At 50.4% G+C, this 18,922-nt stretch overlaps 1 protein-coding gene across 1 annotated transcript; it reads right to left on the reverse strand.

Moving 5' to 3' along the window:
* Nucleotides 1-223: 223 nt before the first annotated feature.
* On the reverse strand, nucleotides 224-15,392 carry LOC310650545 (interferon regulatory factor 5-like). Its single transcript, XM_083380110.1, is given in 11 exon segments — nucleotides 224-1,482; nucleotides 3,971-4,089; nucleotides 4,780-5,169; nucleotides 7,222-7,444; nucleotides 7,447-7,545; nucleotides 7,547-7,554; nucleotides 8,418-8,451; nucleotides 10,090-10,136; nucleotides 13,035-13,140; nucleotides 13,142-13,225; nucleotides 15,175-15,392. Coding segments are annotated over 11 exon segments (1,521 nt in total). The 5' UTR covers nucleotides 15,349-15,392; the 3' UTR covers nucleotides 224-1,245.
* Nucleotides 15,393-18,922: the final 3,530 nt, after the last annotated feature.

Below are 18,922 nucleotides of genomic sequence, written 5' to 3' on the forward strand. Positions count from 1 at the left end.
CTCGTGGACTTCAACTCCCAGAATTCCTGAGCCAGCATGGGGGAACTATGGCCCCCTCATGACTCGTGGACTTCAACTCCCAGAATTCCTGAGCCAGCATGGGGGAACTATGGCCCCCTCATGAGTTGTGGACTTCAACTCCCAGAATTCCTGAGCCAGCATGGGGGAACTATGGCCCCCTCATGACTCGTGGACTTCAACTCCCAGAATTCCTGAGCCAGCATGGCTCAGCATGGAAACCTCTCCCTTTCCCCTCAGCATGGCTGGCTCAGGAATTCTGGGAGTTGAAGTCCACAAGTCATAAAAGGGCCAAGGTTGCCTACCCCTGATATTCAATGGTTGCTCTTCAACTGGAACCTCTAGGAAAAGGGTTCCAAAACAGGGATGAGTCAGGAGGACACGATGGCAGACGGTCTGCTAGAGCCGGGGGTTGGACTAGAAGGCCTCTGAGGTCCCTCCCAGCCCTAGGTTTTTATGGAACACCTTTTAAGATGGAGCTTAAAGACCGCAGCCATCACCTTGAGAGGTTCTGGGGTCTAAGCAGCTTTCTGAATCCTGGGAATTTTTTAAATCACGGTTCTTTCTTTTCAAAGTTGCCAGGTCCTTGCGCCGACGTCTCCATTCCCCCCGCCCCCCCCCTGTCAAGGTTGAGGACGTTCCGCTTAAAAAGATAAAAACATCTTAAGCCAGGAAGGCTTCGAAGGACACAATGGCGGAAGGGCTCAGAAGAAGGAGGAGGGGTGAGGTGGGGTGGGGTCTTCATTTCAGCTGCCGGGTTTTTCTCCTCCAGGCCCCAAGCCTACAAACCATCAGGGACCCCAAAACTCTTAATCCCACTCTTCTAGCCATCAATCCTGGCGAAAAGGCGAAGCGCGTTGCTTCCGAAACCGAAGCCAGGTTTGGTTCAGAGTTCAAGGTTTTTTTTCTTTTGATGCCGCCCCCCCCCCACGTGACACCTCCTGGCTTCTCTCCTTTTTTGCAGCAGGAGAGGCTGGCCAGCCCTCCTCCTCCTCCTCTTCTAAGTGACCTCTGGGGTGCCCGTGGACTTCCCTAAAAGAGGCACTGGGTGTCGCAGGGAGCCATTTCCTTGCAAGGGGCTTGCAACCCCTTCCCGTGGTCCCCTTCCCCTGGAACGACTCAATGGGGCTGGTTGATTAGAGACGGTCCTTGCCGGACTTTGGGGGGGGCTGCTGTCCAGATCCCACCGGATGGGAGATTTGGGGCGGGGGCTGGTCCGGTGGCGTCTCACTGCTGCATGCCGCTGCCCCCGGTCTGCATTTCCCAGCTGCTGGGTCCCCCCGGCTCCAACTGGGCGACCTGCATGCCTTGCTGGTTTTGCCAGAGCTGGTGCAGTTCTTTGAATTGGGAAACCATCTTGTCCTTGAGGTCCGGGTGCGAGATCTGCAGGCGGACGCTGTCGGCCGACCAGGACAACTCTCCGGAGAACATTTCTAAAAGGAGCCGGGCGGCGACGGGGACGACCTGTGTGTCAGAGAGAAGACGGGGGGAGGAAGAGCTTTTTCTCAGCTACCGCGTCCAGCAATCCCAAAATTCCCTCCAGCAGTCAGGAGGATTCTGGGAGCTAAAGGCTGGGGCCTTTTTTCCGCCGGTGGATTTGATCAAAAGGCAGCCGATGTTGTGAATGACTGCTTAGTTCAAGGGTAGGCAACCTTGGCTCTTTTATGACTCGTGGACTTCAATTCCCAGAATTCCTGAGCCAGCATGGGGGAACTATGGCTCCCTCATGACTCGTGGACTTCAACTCCCAGAATTCCTGAGCCAGCATGGGGGAACTATGGCTCCCTCATGACTCGTGGACTTCAACTCCCAGAATTCTTGAGCCAGCCTGGGGGAACTATGGCTCCCTCATGACTCGTGGACTTCAACTCCCAGAATTCCTGAGCCAGCATGGGGGAACTATGGCCCCCTCATGACTTGTGGACTTCAACTCCCAGAATTCCTCAGCCAGCATGGGGGAACTATGCTCCTTCATGACTTGTGGACTTCAACTCCCAGAATTCCTGAGCCAGCATGGCTCCGCTTGGAAACCTCTCCCTTTCCCCTCAGCGTGGCTGCCTCAGGAATTCTGGGAGTTGAAGTTCACGAGTCATAAAAGAGCCAAGGTTGCCTAGCCCTGGCTTAATTCATCTCTTCCCATCTGCTCAAGTCTACTTCAGGCAGTCCTTGACTTTACGACGGTTCATTCAGTGACCGTTCAGAGTTACCACGGCACTGGAAAAAAGTGAGTTAAGACTCTTTTTCACACTAAGCGACCATTGTCAGTCTCCCCGTGGTCACGTGATCAAAATTCGGACGCTTGGCAACTGGCTCGCATTTATGACGGTCGCAGCATCCCCGGGGTGTGTGTGTGTGTGTGTGTGTGTGTGACATGATCCCCTTTTTGCGACCTTCTGACAAAAAAAAATCAGTGGGGGAAGGTGGATTCACCTAACAGCCGTGTGACTAACTTAATTACAACAGATTCACTTAAAAACGGTAGCAAGGAAGGTCATAAAATGAGGCAAAATTCACTTAACAAATGTTTTGCTTAGTGACATAAATTTTGGGCCATTCTGGTCGTAAGCCGGCTTTCAACCATTCATTTAGTGACTGTTCGAAGTTGCTGCTGCGCTGAAAAGTGTGTCTTAGATAACTGATCCTCGCAGTTACGACCCACACAGCATCTCTGTGGTGATGTGGTCAAAAATCTGGCCTCCTGGCAACCGGCAGGGATGCACGACAGCTGCAGTTTCCTGAGGTCACGTGATCTCCCATTTGTGACCTCTGTCGGCTCCCAACAAGAAAGGGAGAAGCCAGATTCACTTAACAACTGCATGATTCATTTAATGACCGTGGCAAAAAAGCTCATAAAATCGAGCAAGACTCACTGAAAAACTGTCTTGCTTAGCAGTGGAAATTCCAGTCCCAATTGCAATATGTCATGGTAATAGTAATAGTAATAATAATAATAATAATAATAATAATAATAATAATAACAACAACAACAATAATAGTAATAATAGTAATAATAATATAACTATTGTTATTATTAAAAGCAGTCGCGGTTAGGAAATAGGAAAACAACCTGGGGACACTGCGTTTGTCATAAATAATAATAACAACAAATAAGTAAATTGTTGTTGTTGTTAGTTGTGAAGTTGTGTCCAACCCATTGCGACTCCATGGACAATGTTCCTCCAGGCCTTCCTGTCCTCTGTCAATCAATCAATCAATCAAATAAATAAATATAAAATAAAATAATAAAATAAAATAAAATAAAATAAACTAAAATAATAAAATAGAATAAAATAAAATAAAATAAAAATAAATAAAATAATAAAATAAATTAATAATAATAATAATAATAATAATAATAATAATAATAATAATAATAATAATAATAATAATGTTGGAAGGGACCTTGGAGGTTATCTAGTCCAACCCCCTGACCAGGCAGGAAATCCTATACCATTTCCAGGTCCACTGATAGTCCTCGACCTACAACTTCAATGGAGCCCCCAGATTAATGTCGCCAAGTGAGTTTTGCCCTGTTTTACAACCTTTCTTGCCTCGGTCGTTGAAACACCTCAGTTCTTAAGATGTTAACTCAGTAACACGGTCGTTAAGTGAATCCTGCTTCCCCCATTGACTCGGCTGGTCAGAAGGTCGCAAAAGGGGATCACGTGACACACACACACACACACACACACACCCCGGGGACGCGGCGACTGTCATAAATGCGAGTCGGTTTCCAAACGTACGAATTTTGATCACGTGGCCCCTGGGGGATGCTGCAACGGCCGTAAGTGTGAAACATGCTGATAAGTCACTTTTTTCACTTCCATGGTAACTTGGAACGGTCACTAAATGAACTGTGGTAAGTCAAGGACTACCTGTCATCGTAAACTTGCAAACCTGTCACCGGGGTTCGGACTTTTTCCCTAACGCAAGTCTCCCGAAATAAACCCACCTGGACCGTGATCAGCTTTTTCTCTTTGGGCTTCCGATCCGGCCATTCTTCCCCAAAACAGAAGAAAATCTCGTAGGGAGGCGGCGTCGGGCACTGGCCTTTCTGGAACAGGATGAGTCCTGCAGGAAGGGAAAAATTAAAAATTAAAAACATGTCCCAGCGAGAGGGGGGAAAAAAATATCAACTTTCGAAGTTACCTTGAAGGCAGCAGAAGCCGTGGGGGGAGCGGGGACAGAAGGAAACTTGGAAAAAATGTCGGGGTGGAGGGGGAAATGTCCTTCCTAACTGGGAAATTTTGACATGAAGAGCCGTGATTCCATCGCGTAGAGCTGGCTGTATCCAAATGAAGACTGAAATTGGACTTGTGGACTTCAACTCCCAGGATTCCTCAGCCATCCATGCGGGCAGGGGGATTCTGGGAGTTGAAGTCCTCCCCTCTTAAAGTTCCCAAGGTTGAGAGACACCTGGCTACTTTGAGACTTGTGGACTTCAACTCCCAGGATTCCTCAGCCATCCTTGTTGGCTGGGGGATTCTGGGAGTTGAAGTCCCCAAGTCTTAAAAGTCGCCCAGGTTCAAAAAACTGTTCTAACACGACACGCTCTTGTCTACGACTCTTGAAAACCTGTCAACACAAAACCAACATCTTCTCCATGCTGAAGGAGAGCATCCATCGCCAAGTCTCCTAAAATGTTCTCCTCTGCCACGCAGTCTCCCTCCAGACCGTCTCTGGGGCGGGCTGGAACTACAAAGCCCATCCTCCTCCTCTTCCCAGCAGCCCCGACACAATGAACGAAGAGCCTACTCTCACCGTTGAGGAAACTCTCCAGGCTAAAAAGTTTGACTTTCTTCTCCCGCTCAATAGGATTGGGCCCGGGCAGCTGTCGGGCACACGGACCGCTCCAGAAGACTTTACATTGGCACAACCGGATGGCGTAAATGTCCTGGCCTTGCAGTTCCAGGATCAGTCCCCGGTCCAGGACGTCGAGTAGCTGGTGGGTGTAGTAGCGCTGCTTCTCGTTGGGGACGGCCTCGGCGCTGGGGAAGCGGACCTGCTCCAGCGTCACCGGGCCGAAGAGTTCCACCTGCTCCTGGGTGGGCTCCAGGTGGCTGTGGAAGAGGCGGCAGCCGTGGGGGTTGCTGATGGTCAGGGCCCCTACCGGACGTCCCCGGTACTGGAATTTGATCTCCAGGTCGGTCACTGGAGGAGGAAGAGGAGGAGAAGGAGACGACACGGAGAGTCAAGGGCAGGGCTAGGCAACCTTGGCTCTTTTAGGACTCGTGGACTTCAACTCCCAGAATTCCTGGCTGGCTGGGGCAGGGTTAGGCAACCTTGGCTCTTTTAGGACTCGTGGACTTCAACTCCCAGAATTCCTGGCTGGCTGGGGCAGGGTTAGGCAACCTTGGCTCTTTTAGGACTCGTGGACTTCAACTCCCAGAATTCCTGGCTGGCTGGGGCAGGGTTAGGCAACCTTGGCTCTTTTAGGACTCGTGGACTTCAACTCCCAGAATTCCTGAGCCAGCCACGCTGAGGGGAAAGAGAGAGGTTTCCAAGCTGAGCCATGCTGGCTGAGGAATTCTGGGAGTTGAAGTCCACGAGTCCTAAAAGAGCCAAGGTTGCCTAGCCCTGGTCAAAGGGGAAACAGGACATCGGTGGCAGGGTCAAAGAGGGGCAACCAGGAAGGATGACCCCCCTCCCAAACTCAAAGCCCTTTGGGTGGGGGGAGTCTGCAAGGCACGGTCCAAAAAGCCAAGATAGAGGCCGCAACCGTGCAAAGTGTCAGTGAGTTTAAGATTGTCCTCGACTTACGACAATTCCTTTACTGACTGTTCAGAGTTACAAAGGCGCTAAAAAATGACTTTAGGACCGTTTTTCACGCTTGCAATCGTCGCAACATCCCCGCGGTCACGTGATCAAAATTCAGAAGCTCAGCAACTGGTGTGTACTGAGGACGGCTGCAACGTCACCTGGGGTCACGTGATCCCCTTTTTGCAAACGTCCGACAAGCGACGTCAAGGGGGAGGGAAGGCGGATTCGCTTAACAACCGCGTGACTAACCGTAGAACTGTAGTGATTCACATAACAATGGTGGCAAGGAAGGTCGTAAAGCGAGGCAAAACCCGCTTAACCACGGTCTGGCTTAACCCCCTAAATCTGGGACACCGTTGTGGATGTCAGTCGAAACTATCTGTCATTGAGGCTGGCTTCACACAACCTGCTCTAACCCCAGTTCCTGAATTAACCATTTCCTGGGTCTTCATAGGAGCGTAAACCAGCCACTAATCAAGATTAGTTGCTTCGTAGGACACGCTAAGCCACCAAAAAAAAAAGGAACTGAGGTTAATCGGAACTGAGTTACTGAAGAACTGAGGTTAAACCCAGTTGGAATAAGCACACGTCCGTTGTCTGACAAAAATTAAAAATGAAAACAAAAAGAATAAAATATTAAAATAAGAATTAAAAATAATGAATCAATAAGCAAATTAAAAAGAAAAATAGGATGATCTCAAGGGCCCCCTAGGTCGTTTTCTGCCCTTAATTTTTATGTTTCTATTATAGGTACTCTAGTCCTCAAGCAACCACGACTGAGCCCAGAATTTCTGTTAAGTGAGTCATTTGTGAAGTGAATTTTTGCCCCATTTTACGACCTTTCTTGCCACCGTTGTTAAGTGAATCGCTGGAGTTGTTAAGTTAGCTACCCGGTCGTTAAGTGAATCTGGCTTCCCCCAAGGACTTTGCCTGTCAGATCGCAAAGGGAGATCCCGGGACGCCCCTGGGATGCCTCAACCGTCATAAATATGAATCAGTTGCCAAGTGTCCAAATTTTGACTAGGGTTGTTAAGTGAATCACTGCAGTTGTTAAATTAGTAACCCAGTCATTAACTGAATTGGGCTTCCCCCATTGATTTTGCTTGTCAGAAGGTTGCAAAAGAGGATCGCGCGACCCCGGGATGCTGCGACCGTCGTAAATACGAGTCAGTTGCCAAGTGTCCGAATTTTGATCAGGGGTCGTTAAGCGTGAAAAACAGTCCTGTCCCTTTCCCAGTGCCGTTTGTAACTTTGAACGGTCGCTAAATGAACGCATGTAAGACGAGGGCCCCCTGGGCTGCTAGCCAACATGGGCATTCTGTGCAAATGCCACAGTTGGCACTTTGGCTGAAGTGGGTCGTGTGAATGCAGCCGACAGAGGACCCGCTCCCCTTTCCCCTCTCCTCTCCCATTCCCATAGTGCACGGCCATAAAAGTGCTTACGTGGCAGCATGTGAGGGCTGATCAATAAATTCGGGATGAACTGCTCCATGGGGGCTCCCGGACCGTCCCCCTCGGGCAGAGGCGCCAGGGGGCCCGGCATGGACATGCTCTCCGCCACCAGCGACATCCGGCTTGCAGATTCGCCAAAGTTGGGCACCGGCGGCTCCCCTCCTACCGCGAAGGCCCCCACGGGCGCCGGTACCGGGGGCACAGGCCCCGACCTCCAGGGGAGCCAAGTGGGGGGAAGGTCTCGTTGGCACACGGGTTGGAGTAAAGGGTCTCCTGTTTGAGCCACGGGTACGGAGGCAGGGGTTCTGCCGCGTTGTGACGGATCTGGAATGAGAGAAGCGGACACTGTAGGGAGTGACCCAGGAAACGGGGTCAAAACGGAAGGATGGCAAGGGTGTCGTTTCCGTACGGGGGGGGCGGTCCGAAGGTAGTTCTCTTTTTTGGCGTGATTTATATCCCACCTTTGTTACTGTACAAGGGACTCAATGTACGTAATTGTCTTTCTTCCTGTTTTCCCCCCAACAACAGCCCTGGGAGGTGGGCTGGGCTGAGAGAAAGGAACTGGGCCAAATCAACTAGCTGGTTTTCACGCCTAAGGCAGGACTAGAACTCACCGTCGCCTGGTGATCGGCCCAAAGTCACCCAGTTGGCTTTCATGTCTAAGGCAAGACTAGAACTCACCGTCTCCTGGTGATTGGCCCAATGTCACCCAGCCAACTTTCATTCCAAAGGCGGGACTAGAACTCACTGTCGCCTGGTGATTTTCCCAAAGTCACCCAGTCAGCTTTCACGTCTAAAGTGAGACTAGAACTCACTGTCTCCCGGTGATTGGCCCAAAGTCACCCAGCCAACTTTCATTCCAAAGGCAGACTAGAACTCACTGTCTCCTGGTGATTGGCCCAAAGTCACCCAGCTGGCTTTCGTGCCTAAGGTGGCACTAGAACTCACTGTCGCCTGGTGATTGGCCCAAAGTCACCTAGGTAGCTTTCATGCTTAAAGTGGACTAGAACTCACCGTCACCTGGTTTCTAGGCCAGCGTCCTAACCACGACCTGAAACGGGCTCTTCTTTAGAAAAAAAGTTGGAGGCCCCGCCCAGCAGGAGAGATTGGGAACAATTCCGCCCTGCCCCTCCCTCCGGGCTGCCCTCCCCCCTCCCCCCCTCTTCTGGGGGCTGCCAAGGACCCACCTGCGATTCTCAAGGTGGGCATCATTTTCTGCAGCTGCAATCAAAGGAAAAGGCACAGTCAGTGACAGGAAACCGACCGCGTCCCATCTGGAGGAGCCGAGCGCCTGAGCCAGGGCGGGGCTGAGGGCAAAGCAGAGTGGCTTCTTGCCCCCGGAATGGAGCACCCAGGCACCAGGCAAGTCTACCACGCTAAGAGAGGGAAGGGTCGGCGGGAGGGGGCGAGGGGCCTTTCGCCAATTGAGAAATCAAGCCATCACTCTCCCCCCTCCCCCCTCCCTCTACTATCCATCCCATCTGGGAAGGCATTGATCAATGGATGAGTAAACATTTTAAAACACAATTTACCGTAAATCAATTTATTTAAATTCTAAGTAAAATAAATTTAAGTACATCTCTTTAAATTGTTTCCCAATTTTTACTTATACATCTATGAATGCATTCCTAAATGGGATGGATAGATGAGAGAGGGAGAGGGGAGGGGGAGAGAGAAGGAAGGAGGGAGAGGGAGGGAGAGAGGGAGGGAGAGGGAGGAAGGAGGGAGAAAGGGAGGGAGAGAGAAAGAGGGAGAGAGGGAGGGAGAGGGAGAAAGGGAGGGAGAGAGGGAGAGAGAGAGGGAGGAAGAGAAAAGAGAGAGGGAGGGAAAGGGAAGGAGGGAGAGGGGAGGGAGAGGGAGGAAGAGAGGGAGAGGAGGGAGAAAGGGAGAAAGAGGGAGAGGGAGGGAGAGAGGGAGAGGGAGGGAGAGGGAAGGAGGGAGAAGGAGGGAGAGGAGGGAAGGGAGAAAGGGAGAAAGAGGGAGAGAGAGGGAGGGAGGTAGAGAAAAGGAGAGGGAGGGGGAGAGAGGGAGGGAGGGAGAGAGAGGAAGTGAGGGAGGGAGAGGGGAAGGGGGGAGTGGGAGGGTTTTTTTTTCTAAATCGGCCAAAGGGCTCCGTCATGCCTCCTCACTCCAAGCTTAACATCTTTCAACTCTGGCTTCCCATTTCTAGCAGATAAATTCATTCATTTAAATGTGTTTTTATTTAAATACAATTTTGTGAATATTTAAATCAATAAATTTAAATAAATGAATTTATCTACCTCTATCTTTCTAGCTGTCCATCTCTATTTATCTATTTGTCAGCCTCTGCATTTATTCTCTCTCTCTCTCTCTCCATCCAGCCTATCTATGGATCCTCTCTCTCTCCCTCCCCTCCCCCCTCCCCCTCTCTCTCAATCTTAATCTATATCCCCCTCTCTCTCTCTCTCTCTCTCTCTCTCTCTCTCTCTCTCTCTCTTTTTGGAACCACCGTCTCCCACACAGAGGGATTCTGGGTGGTGCACACAAAAAAAATACTAAATAAATAAAAAAAACCAGATCCAAGATTAGAGCCCAACCCAGGTGACCTGGAGTTTAGCCCCCACAACAGAGGGGAACTCTAGGCATGCTGGTTTGAAGGTGGCTTGCAGAGCACTAAATACAGCAGGATCGAGATGCAGAAACACAACATGTGTGTGTGTGTGTGTTCTTTTCTCTCCTGACATCAGCCAAGCCCACCACAGAAGGTCATACCCGCAAGTCTAAGAGACACCAATCTATATTCTTTGCTATTTCCACATGGAGTGCAAAATAATCATCATCATCATCGTCCCCCCTAGATCTGCCCCAAAGAAGGCTAGGAAGACCCCAGATCTCACCTTCCTCCTCTTCTTCACATCCCCCACGGTCTTCTCCAGCAAAGCTCTCTGAAGACAAAAGCAGAGGGTTACGGAGAGTTCTTCAGAGTTTGAAATTGTCGTGAGGGTCGCAGGTGTGTTGTCTCTGGAGCCAAGGGGTCCTCACAAACGTTAGGGACAAGGACAGAGGACTTCCCCACATGGCATCCCGGTTAGTTGCCACCTTACGCTTCACTGCTGGGTGGTGACAAACTGCCACCAACTGTGGGGAGCGGGAAGGAAAGGAGGGATGCTTGGGGAAACGGAAGTAAAGGCTGCATCGCCCGGAGAAGCTGCCTCAAGGCCTCCTACCTGGGAGAAGGAAGGGGCCACCTACCAAACGGCATGCCTGGACTGACCGCGATGGAGACATTTTGCCCGATCCTGATTGGTTACAGCCGGGTGGACAATGAGAGAAAGTTAAGGGAGGGAAAAAGTAGAACTCGGGGCTTTGGGCGGGTGATTCTCGGTTCTGGTTTTGCAATGCTGCAACGCGCTTGACATCAAGATCATGTGAAGTATTAATACCACTTTGCAAGGCCTTGGTAAGGCCTCACTTGGAATCCGGCATCCAGTTTTGGTCACCACAATATAAAAAAGATGTTGAGAGTCTGGAAAGAGTGCAGAGAAGAGCAACGAAGAGGATCAGGGGACCGGAGGATAAAACATACGAAGAACGGTTGCTGGAATTGGGTATGTCTACTTTAAAGAAGAGAAGGACGAGGGGGGACAGGATAGCAGCCTTCCAGTATCTCAGGGGCTGCCCCAAAGAAGAGGGAGTCAAGCTATCTTCCAAAGCGCCCGAAGGCAGGAGAAGAAGCGACGGATGGAAACTAGTCAAGGAGAGAAGCAACCTGCAACTAAGGAGAAACTTCTGACGGTTAGAACAATTAACCAGTGGAACAACCTGCCTCCAGAAGCGTGAATGCTCCAACACTGGAAGTTTTCAAGAAGAGACTGGACAGCCATTTGTCCGAAATGGTATAGGGTTTCTTGCCTGAGCAGGGGTTGGACTAGATGACCTCCAAGGTCCCTTCCAACTTTATTGTCGTTGTTGTTGTTATTCTCAACAAATGGAGCCAAGGATTGTTCCCTATTTAGAGATTTAGGTTGTGGTAGGTCTGACAGTCCCTCCTCCCCCATCCCCGCTTTACAGCCAGCGTGAGAAGATCCGCCAAGCCCTCTCTCGAACTAGGATGAAGGACGAGGCGAGTTTTAACTAGTGGCCACTAAATGTCCACCAGGTCACGGTTGTCCCAAAGGTGCTTTTTTTTAACCCCTCAAAAGGCAACTGGACTTGGTTTGTTTTTTTTTCCTTGAAGAGGTTTCACTTCCCATGCAAGAAGCTTTTTCGGTTCTAGCGGCTTGTGCAGAACTGAAGAAGCTTCCTGGATGAGAAGCGAGACCTCTTCAAGGAAAAAACAACAAAAAAACAACAACACCCAGTTGCCCTTTGGAAAAAAAGCATTTTGGGACGTGGCTGTGAACACAGGTGGGCTTCTCCACCTGCACAACTCCCCTCTGACTCTGGGTGAGGATTTTGCACGGAAAATGCGACCCGGTGAAATGGCACGGAAAGGCAAGAAGTAAAGGTCCCTCCCCCAACAGACCGGCTGCTCCTCAACCCTCTTTTGGACACGGATTTGGAAAGAGCCCAAATAACAGCCGGGGGGCGGGGGTAAGGCTCCTTTCGAGAGCGGGTTTAGCGCTCTTTTTTTAGTCCTCGACTTACGACTGCAATTGAGCTGAGAGAATGGTTAAGGGAGTGTTCCCCGTTTTGCCACCTTTCCTGCCGCAAGCGAACCACTGCAGTTGTTAAGTTAGTCGCACCGTCGTTAAGTGAATTCGGCTTCCCCCGTTGGCTTTGCACGTCAGGAAGTCGCAAAAGGGGAATCCGGTGACTCTGGGACACTGCGACCGTCGTAAGGTGAGTCACGTGGGGACGCCGCAAAGGTTGTATGTGTGAGAAACAGTCGTGTCCCTTTTTTCCCCCAGTACCGTTGTAAACGTCGGTCACTAAACGAACGGTTGTAAGTCGAGGACTGACCGAATCAGCCCTTCGATTGCGCCGTGGATAAAAGGCTGCCATGTTTCCAACCCAGAGGAGAGGAATGGAGGGGAGGAATGTTGGATGGAGAGGGAATCCCTGTGCCGCCATTTTGTCTTGTCTTGATTTGTGGAAGGCTGCAGGGGATGGGAGAGGCCAAGCGGTGGGGAAGGAGAACAGCCGGTGCCTTTTTGGAGAGCCTGCATGGAACCGAAAGAGCGAGAAGAAGGAGGCCCTCAATCCATCAGGATCAGCAGGTTTTATAGCTCTTTCAGAACCTGCCCAACGTGTCTGAGCAGACAATAATGAGCAGAGGAGAGAGAGAGAGAGGGAGGGAGGAAGGAAGGAAGGAAGAAGAAAGAGAAAGAAAGAAAGAAAGAAAGAAAGAAAGAAAGAAAGAAAGAAAGAAAGAAAAAAGAAAGAAAGAAAGAAAGAAGAAAGAAAAAGAAAGAAGGAAGGAAAGAGAAAGAGAGAAAGAAAGAAAGAAAAAGGGAGGGACGGACGGAGGAAAGAGGAAGGAAGGAAGGAGAAAATAGGAAGGGAGGAAGGAGAGAAGGAAAAGAGGGAGAAGGGGGAAGAGGGAGGGAAGAGAAGGAGGGAGAAGAGAAGGAAAGAGGAAAGGGAAGAAAAGGGAGGGAAGAAGGAAGAGAAGGAAGGAAGGAAGACAGGAAGAGGAGGTGAAGGAGAGGAGAAGGAAAGGAGAGGAGTGTGTGTGTGTGGTGTGTGTGTGTGATGAGCATAACTTCCATGCAGCAATCTCTGCAACCTTTTGGGTGTGTGGGTGGAGGGGCCCCCTTGTGACGGGGCAGCGTAGAATCCATGGGTCCCCGAACGCCCCCAGTTGGGCGACAAAGCAACGAAACTGCAAAGCCAGCGGGTACCTCCGTTCGGCAGGGGTGCATCGCAGACCTCGTAAATCTTGTAGGGCTGCATGGGCGTGTCCTTGGTCCCGTCGTAGATCAGGCTGAACTCCCGGCTTTTGTTCAGGGGCGCAACGCAGGTTGGCTTTCCACTTGGCTGGATCCGGCTCGTCCACGCCCTCGTTGTATTTGCCCGTCTCTTTGGCCCAGGCCTGTCCGTGCCAGAAAGAAAAGAGCGTGAGATTTCTGATGCTTCCTGCCAGCTTCCCACAAGCAAAGTCATTGGGGAAGCCGTCAGGAATTCAGAACTTTTCTTTAGTTCCCGCTGCTTTTTTTGCTCACCTCTGCTCATTCCGTTTCTCTTTTTGGTGAGGTAGTTCTCGACTTACAACAAAATGGTTACAACTTAACAACCATTTGTTAGTAAATAATACAGGCACAGGCTTCTAAGAAGTATAAGTAGCCACTGACTTCCAACTGCTTGTTTAATTTAGATACAACAGCGCTGGAAAAAGGCACTTAGGACCATATGTTTCACACTTATGACCGCGGCAACGTCCTCACGGTCACGTGACCAAAATTCAGGCTGCTTGGCAAATGACTCGTATTTATGACAGTCGCAGCCTCCTGGGGTCACGTGATGCCCTTTTTGCGACCTTCTGACAAGCAGATTCACTTAACAACCGTGTTATTAAACATAGTAACTGCGGTGACTCGCTTAAAGTCTGTGGCAAGAAAGGTCGCAAAATGGGGCAAAGCTCACTTCACAAATTTCCTCACTCGGCAAACATAAATTTGGGGATCCCTTCTGGCCGTAAGTCAAGGCCTATCTATAAATATTGATTTTGTCGCTACAATTATTTTTCAATTTGCAATATAAACTCTTTCTGATCATTCGGCATTTGGCTAAAAAAAATATGTTAGTCCTCAATTTATGACCGTAATGGAGCCTACCCATGATGGTCTAACCAGGGGTAAGCAACCTTGGCTCTTTTATGACTCGTGGACTTCAACTCCCAGAATTCCTGAGCCAGCATGAGGAACTATGGCCCCTTCATGACTCGTGGACTTCAGCTCCCAGAATTCCTGAGCCAGCATGAGGGAACTATGGCCCCCTCATGACTCGTGGACTTCAACTCCCAGAATTCCTTGAGCCAGCAAGGGGGAATTATGGGCCCCTCATGACTCGTGGACTTCAGCTCCCAGAATTCCTGAGCCAGCATGAGGAACTACGGCCCCCTCATGACTCGTGGACTTCAGCTCCCAGAATTCCTGAGCCGGCTATGGCTCAGCATGGAAACCTCTCCCTTTCCCCTCAGCATGGCTGGCTCAGGAATTCTGGGAGTTGAAGTCCACGAGTCATGAGGGGGCCATAGTTTCCCCATGCTAGCTCAGGAATTCTGGGAGTTGAAGTCCGCTAGTCACAAAAGGGGCCATAGTTCCCTCATGCTGGCTCAGGAATTCTGGGAGTTGAAGTCCGACGAGTCATAAAAGAGCCAAGGTTGCCTAGCCCTGCTCTAGGACGTTGATCCCCAACCTATGGGCTGTGGCCCATTACCGGTCTGTGGCCTATTTGCAACCGGGCTCCAGGAGTGGCTGTCTGGCGCCTGACAGGGGCTCATCTGCGGGCCTACCCCTCTCTCAAAAACCATCTCCTCTTTCCCCCTTCTCCCTCCCCCCCAGAAAAAACCCCAGAAAGGTTGGGGGGGGCGCTGCTCTAGAGGGCTTTTTTTTTTGACAAAAATGGAAGTAAAACGCTGGGCTTGGGCAAAAAATATAATAAATTGTGGCTACGTGACTGCAAGACACTACAAAGAGTCATCATCAGGGTTGGTGGCTGAATACCTAAAATGAAGTCATGAGACCCCTTGGGGGGGGGTGTCAGCCATTGGAATTTCAGGACTGGTTTATAAGCACTTTTGGGGGGGGGGTTGTTGCTAAGCAACCGATCATACATTGAGGTCCATCTGAAATCGGGTGGTTGTTATTCTTAGCCGGTCATGAAAATCTCCGTTCTGGCCACTTCTGTCTGCCTTCCTGACAAAGGATGACCCAAGAGTCAACTTAAACCTTGGCCGTTCCCCTTCCACGCCGCCACCCCCAAACTTTGTGCCCAGGCAACGTGAACCCCAACCTGCCCTCTTCCTCCCTGGGGGTTCACCTTAAAGATGGTGTTCTCGTCATCCTGGCAGGGCACGTGCCGAGTGGCGTGGCGCCAGGGGATGCAAAACCGCTTCTGCTCCGCGTCCACCCAGCGCAGACCCGGATACTGGCCGCTGTTCACCTGGGCCACCAGCCAGGGCTTCAGGCGGATGCGCCGCGGGTGGGGGTTCATGCTTCAGCCCCCCCACCCCACCCAACTCCCCCGTCGAAGGGCCTGGCCTGGAAGGAGAAGCCGAGAAGTCATCAGGAGCCGGAACCCAAAACTGGAAGCAGCAAATAGTGTCTTCCGAGGAACACCGGCCAGGGGCGGTCCCAGAGGGTTCAGAGGCTGTAGCCCAGCTGCTGTGTTCAGCTGCCTCCCCCACCCCTCCGACAACGGATGAGATTTCAAGGGGCTGATTTGGGGAAGCCTCCATCCATCGGGACCCAGGAGAACCTCAATCGCCTGGACGCTTGCAAAGAAGGAGGAAGAAGGCCACGATGGGACCATGGTTTGGATCGTAGGTTGGTCCAGCTGCGGGAACAAGCAGCAAATTTCCCCCCCTTTTTTGTTCAAGCGACCCATGGCCTGCAGCACCCACAAAATTTGCTCTCTACCGAAGACGACCAAGCAAATTAAAATGTGCGTGCACACACACAAACACACAAACACACACACACGACAGGGCCACTGAAGCGCGAGCATTTTGAAAAGTTTCAGATTTGCGGGTGATGTTGTTCTCTTCTCACAAGACGTGCAAAGACACAAGAACAGCGCCAAGCAGGACAACCCTTTGGCTTAAAAACACACCTGGAAAAGAGGCCAGGCTGTGTTTAATCAATTCATTAAAGATAGGAAAATAATTATATCTGGAGAAGAACTACTAGACATAGCAGACCGCTACGTATACGCTCAGCTAACAGATCTCGGTGGAAGGTTATACAACAAAGGAAAGTGAACGGCGCGTTTAAATGTGGTTGGCAGGAATTCGGCAAGCTAGGTGTCGTGGTCAAGAACAGCCTTCCCTGATACAGGAAAAGTTTCCAATCAGTGTGTGCTACTGACTCTCAACATGTGCCGACAAAACATGGGCACTCACCTGACAATCATAGCAAAAGCTACATGTGTCACAAAGCGCCATGGAAAGAGACCTGCTCGGCATCGCAAGGCCCGCCACATGGATTAGAGCAGGGGTCCCCAACTTCCGGTCCATGGGACCGGTACCGGGCCGCGGCATGCCAGCAACCGGTCCGCACAAAGAAGCAAAGCCCCATCCGCGGGATGCAGGCAGCACACAAAACCACGCACCCTCCGGTCTGTGGAAAAACCTCTCTCCACAGAACCCGGGTCCCTGGATGGAGCGACCACATCAGCCAAATATGGCGGGGCCCAACTGGCAAAAGAAAGCTCGAGACCGCGTGGGTTGAGAACAGGCGGAAGAGGCCTTCATCCTGCCGTGGTTAAACGATGGTTAGAATGAAGAGGATGAACGACGATTTTCTGCCACAACTCTTTCCAAGTTGAGCCCCCCCCCACTCACCCAACGTGGCTCCTGCTTCCTGGGGGCTAAGAAAGGAATACAGGTGGTTTAGTAACCTAAGTTACAACGGCACTGGAAAAAAAATGTGACTTACGACCAGGTTTTGCACTTAATGACTGTTGCAGCGTCCCTTACGGCCACTTGATCAAAAAATTCAGACACTTGGCAACTGGCATGTAAGGAGAAACTTCTGACAGTGAGGACAATTAACCGGTGGAACAACCTGCCTCCAGAAGTTGGGAATGCTCCAAAACTGGAAGTCTTTAAGAAGAGACTGGACAGCCATTTGTCTGAAATGGTATATACTAGGTTTCCTGCCTGAGCACTGGATTGGACTAGATGACCTCCAAGGTCCCTTCCAACATCATCATCATCATCATCATTATTATTATTATTTACGACAGTCACAGTGTCCCCATGTGTGACTCTCCTTTTGCAATCCTAAATTACTTTTAATAAGGGTTGTTTTCCTATTTCTTAACCACGACTGCTTTTAATATATTTATTGCGTTCCTGGACGCTGCCCAGAGTCTCTTTTGGCTGAGATGGGCGGCCGTTTACAGTTGACAGATAGACAGATAACAGTAAATAAATAAAAAGCATCCACCCATTTTCTTTCATGTGGCGATGACTGATCGCCCTGGAAGTTGCAAAGCCTCCTCCGATTCTGGTTCCACGGGTGTGACCACGCCACCCACGAGTCAGTGGGGCAGGGCCAGCCCCGTCGCAAACCCAGCCAGATGCAACGGGATGCTCAAGCCGGGGAGCACTTTGTTCCAAAAATGCATCCACCAAGGCTTCCTTGGGGTGCTCGGCTGCCCACTCACCTGTTTCAGCCATGCTGGCAAAGCCACAGGGGGCCAGCAGAGGCCTTCTAGTCCAACCCCCCGCTCGAGCAGGAGATCCTATCCAGGGGTAGGCAACCGTGGCTCTTTTATGACTCGTGGACTTCAATACCCAGAATTCCCGAACCAGCCATGCTGACTCAGGAATTCTGGAAGTCCACAAGTCATAAAAGAGCCAAGGTTGCCTACCCCTACCCTATACCATTTCAGACCAGTGGCTGTCCATTCTCTTCATAAAAAACCTCCAGTGGTGGAGCACCCACAACTTCTGGTGACAAGCTGTTCCACTGGTTAATTGTTCTCATTGTCAAGAAATTTCTCCTTAGTTCAAGGTTGCTTCTCTCCTTGATGAGTTTCCATCTGTTGCTTATGGCCCTCCAGTGCTTTGGAGAATAGGCTGATCTTCTCTTAAACCAGGGGTCTTCAAACTTGGCCCTTTTATGACTTGTGGACTTCAACTCCCAGAATTCCTCAGACAGCAAAGCTGGCTGAGGAATTCTGGGAGTTGAAGTCCACAAGTCATAAAAGGGCCAAGTTTGAAGACCCCTGTCAAACCATGCTTTAAGAGGGGTGAACTTCAGCTCCCAGAATTCCCCAGCCAGCATGCTTGAAGACGGGTGGACTTCAACTCCCAGAATTCCTCAGCCGGTATGCTTTAAATGGGGGGGACTTCAACTCCCAGAGTTCCTTAACCAGCTTGGATTAAAATGGATGATCTTCAACTCCCAGCATTCCCCAGTCCACCCATCTTAAAGCATGCTGGCTGGGGAATTCTGGGAGTTGAAGATCATCCACTTTAAACCAAGCTGGCTAAGGAATTCTGGGAGTTGAAGTCCAGCCATCTTCAAATCCCCAAGTTTCAAGAACATGGGGCCAAACCGATAGCTGGTCTTCTCAAAGAAACGCGACACGATTCAAATCTTGTTCTTAATTCGGCTACGACAGAAAAAAATGTGTCCCCGCGAGCAGAAAGGGGAAATTTTGCCGGAACCCAAAATTCAGGTTCAGCAGCTTAAGAAAAAGCTGGTCTAAAGATGCAGCAAGCCCGCAGGGATCAGCCAAGAATACTTAACCTTGAAATCTAGTTACAGCTTCTACTGATACTGCAGCTAATTATACAGAACTGGGTTTTTTTCCACCATCGACTTGCTTTCTCCTCCTTCGAGTTACGAATTGGTGGCTCTCACAACTGTCTTCAAGCAAACACACACACACAAACACACCGACAAGGGACTGCCCTGGGGAAAAAGATCCTGACTCAGAATGGAAACCTGAAGCAAATATTCAAAAGAGTCTAAAAAACTTTTTTTTAAAAAATGGTACTTCTTTAAAACAAAAAGACAGCAGCACACTGTTCTATTTGAAACTGACCGGATCTTAT

The sequence above is a fragment of the Vipera ursinii genome, assembly GCF_947247035.1.
Source record: "Vipera ursinii genome assembly, contig: scaffold_178, whole genome shotgun sequence".
NCBI lineage: Eukaryota > Metazoa > Chordata > Lepidosauria > Squamata > Viperidae > Vipera > Vipera ursinii.